The sequence below is a fragment of the Mandrillus leucophaeus genome, unplaced genomic scaffold (assembly GCF_000951045.1).
Source record: "Mandrillus leucophaeus isolate KB7577 unplaced genomic scaffold, Mleu.le_1.0 Scaffold12, whole genome shotgun sequence".
Lineage (NCBI taxonomy): Eukaryota > Metazoa > Chordata > Mammalia > Primates > Cercopithecidae > Mandrillus > Mandrillus leucophaeus.
Window position 1 is genome coordinate 3,235,684 of NW_012100320.1, and position 3,539 is coordinate 3,239,222.

General features: G+C 46.2%; 1 protein-coding gene across 1 annotated transcript in view; it reads left to right on the plus strand.

Moving 5' to 3' along the window:
• The first annotated feature begins 2,303 nt into the window (after positions 1–2,303).
• SLC51B (solute carrier family 51, beta subunit) overlaps positions 2,304–3,539 on the plus strand; it is a 3,675-nt gene continuing 2,439 nt past the window's right edge. Inside the window, exons 1-2 of the mRNA XM_011968112.1 lie at positions 2,304–2,487; positions 2,604–2,815. Coding sequence (XP_011823502.1) covers positions 2,411–2,487; positions 2,604–2,815 — 289 coding nt within the window. The 5' untranslated portion in view covers positions 2,304–2,410. The remainder of the gene's footprint in view (positions 2,488–2,603; positions 2,816–3,539) is intronic.

The window sequence follows — 3,539 nt, forward strand, 5'->3', positions numbered from 1 at the left end:
GTTGCAGTGAGCCGAGATCACACCATTGCACTCCAGCCTGGGCAACAAAAACGAAACTCCATCTCAAAAAAAAAAAAAAAAAAAGCATACAAATAGACAAAATATACATATAAATACATTAAAATGGAATTACATGTATTGTTCTCTTGAAGGTAGTATATACCCGTAAGAAACCACACAATACAGAAGTGGTCAGCGTGCATGTCCCATGTGTCTAAATCTCATCCCACACCCTAGAGGAAGATTGTGTTTGGTTTCTCAACACTTTTCTCTGTGAGTTCAGGGGGTTTGCACATGGGACAGGGGCCTGTGGCTGATGCTACTAATCAATCCAGGCACTCTTACATCTGAGACTTGATGGAATGTCACAATCCTTCTTGGACAGTGCTCTGGACAGTCAGTTGGAGCTAGAACACAAGATCACATCTGTTGGCCATTCCTGTAACTTTGTCTTTCCATGATTTTAGATGGGTAGGTAGGCAGATAGATAGATAGATGGATGGATGATAGATAGATAGATAGATAGATAGATAGATAGATAGATAGATAGATAGAATCTCCCTCAAATGAGTAAGTAGGCAGTGTGCATGTGAGTCCTTGAAAGTCTAAGAAAAGGCCAGGCACGGTGGCTCGGGCCTGTATTCCTAGCATTTTGGATGGCTGAGGCGAGTGGATCACCTGATGTCACGAGTTCAAGACCAGCCTGGGAAACAGGGTGAAACCCCATCATTACTAAAAATACAAAAAATAGCCGGGTGTGGTGGCAGGCACCTGTAGTCCCACTACTTGGGAGGTGGAGGCACAAACAAGAACCACTTGAACCCAGGAGGCGTAGGTTGCAGTGAGCTGAGATCATGTCACTGTATTCTAGCCTGGGTGACAGAGCGAGATTCTGTCTCAAAAAAAAAAAAAAAGTCTAAGAAAGGTCTTTTTTTCTCCCTGACTTCCGTCTCCATCTTGACATATGAATGATCATTCACATATGAAAAGCTTAAGTCAGTATTGTATTTGTGTCAAAATATTTTCCCTTACAATTTGTAGATATGCCTTTTTAGTTTTCTCAGAGCGTTTAGTGCTGGAGGAAACTCTGATATAAAGCTAGTCCTTTTGTTGATACTCCGATTTTCTGTCTGGCTGTTTGCCATTCCAGTTGTTTTTGAATGCCCCTGGCTGAGCGTCCAAAGGCTATTTGGGTCTGAGATTTTTGAGCTCCTAAGGCAGTGACAGAGTGTGAGGGGGCCTGAGAATGCTTCGATCCTCCCTGTACACTTTTTTTCTTGGTGTCCTATGGCATGTTTTATAATTGATCTGTTCAAAACCCTTCTCTTGTTTTATTTTACTTACGTTTATCTCCATTCCTGCTCCCTTCCTCCTCCTCCCCAAGAGACAGTTTAATGTGTTTAATGTGTGTCCTTTTAAAAAATGTGTTATTGGGCCAGGTGCAGTGGCTCACTCCTGTAATCCCAGTACTTTGGGAGGCCAAGGCAGGCGGATCACCTGAGGTCAAGAGTTCGAGACCAGCCTGGCCAACATGGTGAAACCCCATCTCTACTAAAAATACAAAAATTAGCTGGGCGGTAGTGACACGCACCTGTAATTCCAACTACTTAGGAGGCTGAGACAGGAGAATCGCTTGAACCCAGGAAGCAGAGGTTGCAGTGGGCAGAGATCGTGCCACTGCACTCCAGCCTGGGCGACAGAGTGAGACTTCATCTCAAAAAAAAAGCAAATAAGCAAAATAACTTAGTAATTTTAATATTGGCCTGAATATTATATGTTGTCAAAATTAATTTCACCTATTTCTTTTTGTTTTTTAAAGTATGGATGCTAGCACATTTTATGTTAAGTAGTAATAGTACAGGTAGTACAAGAAGATGTCAAAATGTTTGACTGTTTTGAGACTGACTGAGGTTCAGTTTATTATTAATAGTTGGGACGGAAATAGGCCTACACGAAGTAAGGGATTTATCCAGAGAGCATGGGTTCAGGTTCTTCCCTTGCAAACAACAGAAACCAATTCTGCTGATAACTTGTCCAAAAAACGAAAAACAAACAAACAAAAGAAGCTCTCGGGATCGGGGCAGGGGGTGCCCTCTCAGCATCAGGAGCCCGCAGCTGTTTGCCTCTGGCACTTTTCCCTTTTCTCCTCTCTGTGCCGTAGGCGTGCCAATTCCCAGGAGAGAGACGTGATAGGCCCAGCCTTTGACACGTGGGGGAAACACAGGCCTGTGATTGGCTACCGCATGACACTCAAGGGACAATTGCTACGGCAACGCGTGGGCGCGCTGTGGGCTCGTAGAAGCCAGGTGGGGACGCTGGACAGGCGAAGACCCGAGATGTCCTTTGCAAGGGTCCCAGAGCCCGTCAGTGGCTCAGTCATTCTCACTCCCAGATCAGTGCTCCTCCACACATGCGATGGCTTTTAATAAAGATTTCAGTCACCCCACTTCTACAGTCTCTGCCCTTCCAGGCTCCACGTGCTCCTGGGTTCGTTCGGGTCGTTTTGGTCCCATAACTTTGGGCCAGAGGAGATCTGGATTTGGGCACGGAGGGAGATCAAACTCGGGTAGGATATCCAGTCATGCTCTCTGCTTTGTTTCCAGGGGTCTTCAGGGCTCCTCTGCCCAGGGGCCAGAACCGAGGAGGCAAGGAGGGCTGCTGGGGCTAAGGGGCCTAAGGACCTCGTTGCCAGCGGTACACACCACCAGGAGCAGGGGCATGGAGCACAGTGAGGGGGCTCCCGGAGACCCAGCTGGTACTGTGGTGCCCCAGGAGCTGCTGGAAGAGATGCTTTGGTTTTTTCGTGTGGAAGATGGTAAGTGATGAGAGATTGACGGCAGGGGTCGGGGTGTGCCCCTCAACACAGAGCAGAGTTTAGCTGAAGGCCCTGACACTGTCGCCCCCTCCAGGTCAGGCGGCACATTTCCTCCAAGACAGGGACTCAGTCTGGGGTGTCTCAGTACCCAGAGGGGTCTTGCTGGACCGCCCCTTCCTTTTCTCAGGGTGTGGTCGCTTATTTACGCAGCCCTCCAATCATCACCACATTTATTAAGCTCCTACTCTATACCAGACAGTGTTCTCAGCACTGGGGCGACAATAGTGAATAAAATACGATAAAAACCTCTGCCTTCATGGAGCGTACATTCTAGTGGGGATTAAAAATAAACAACTAAAATGCATAGTGCATTGGTGATGAATAATAAAAAGAAAAATTAAACAGAGAAAGAGAATAGGAAGTATGTAGCAAGGGCAGTAATGTGGTCAAGGAAGGCCTCACTAAAAAGGTAACATTTTTATCATCAGGAAGGTGACTTGCAGGAAACTAAGGAGTTAGCTATGCAGATTATTCGGGGGAGGAACATTCCTGGAGGGAGGACAGCAAATGCAAAAGCTCTGAGGCTGGACCCTCCTTCATTTTGGTACAGTATGGACAAATCTTGAGTATCCACATTCAGTTTAGTTACTTTATGTATTCTCTGTGGGCAGCTGCCATTCCTTCCACCCTTCTCCCTGCCTTCTTTCTTTCTTTTTTTTTTTTT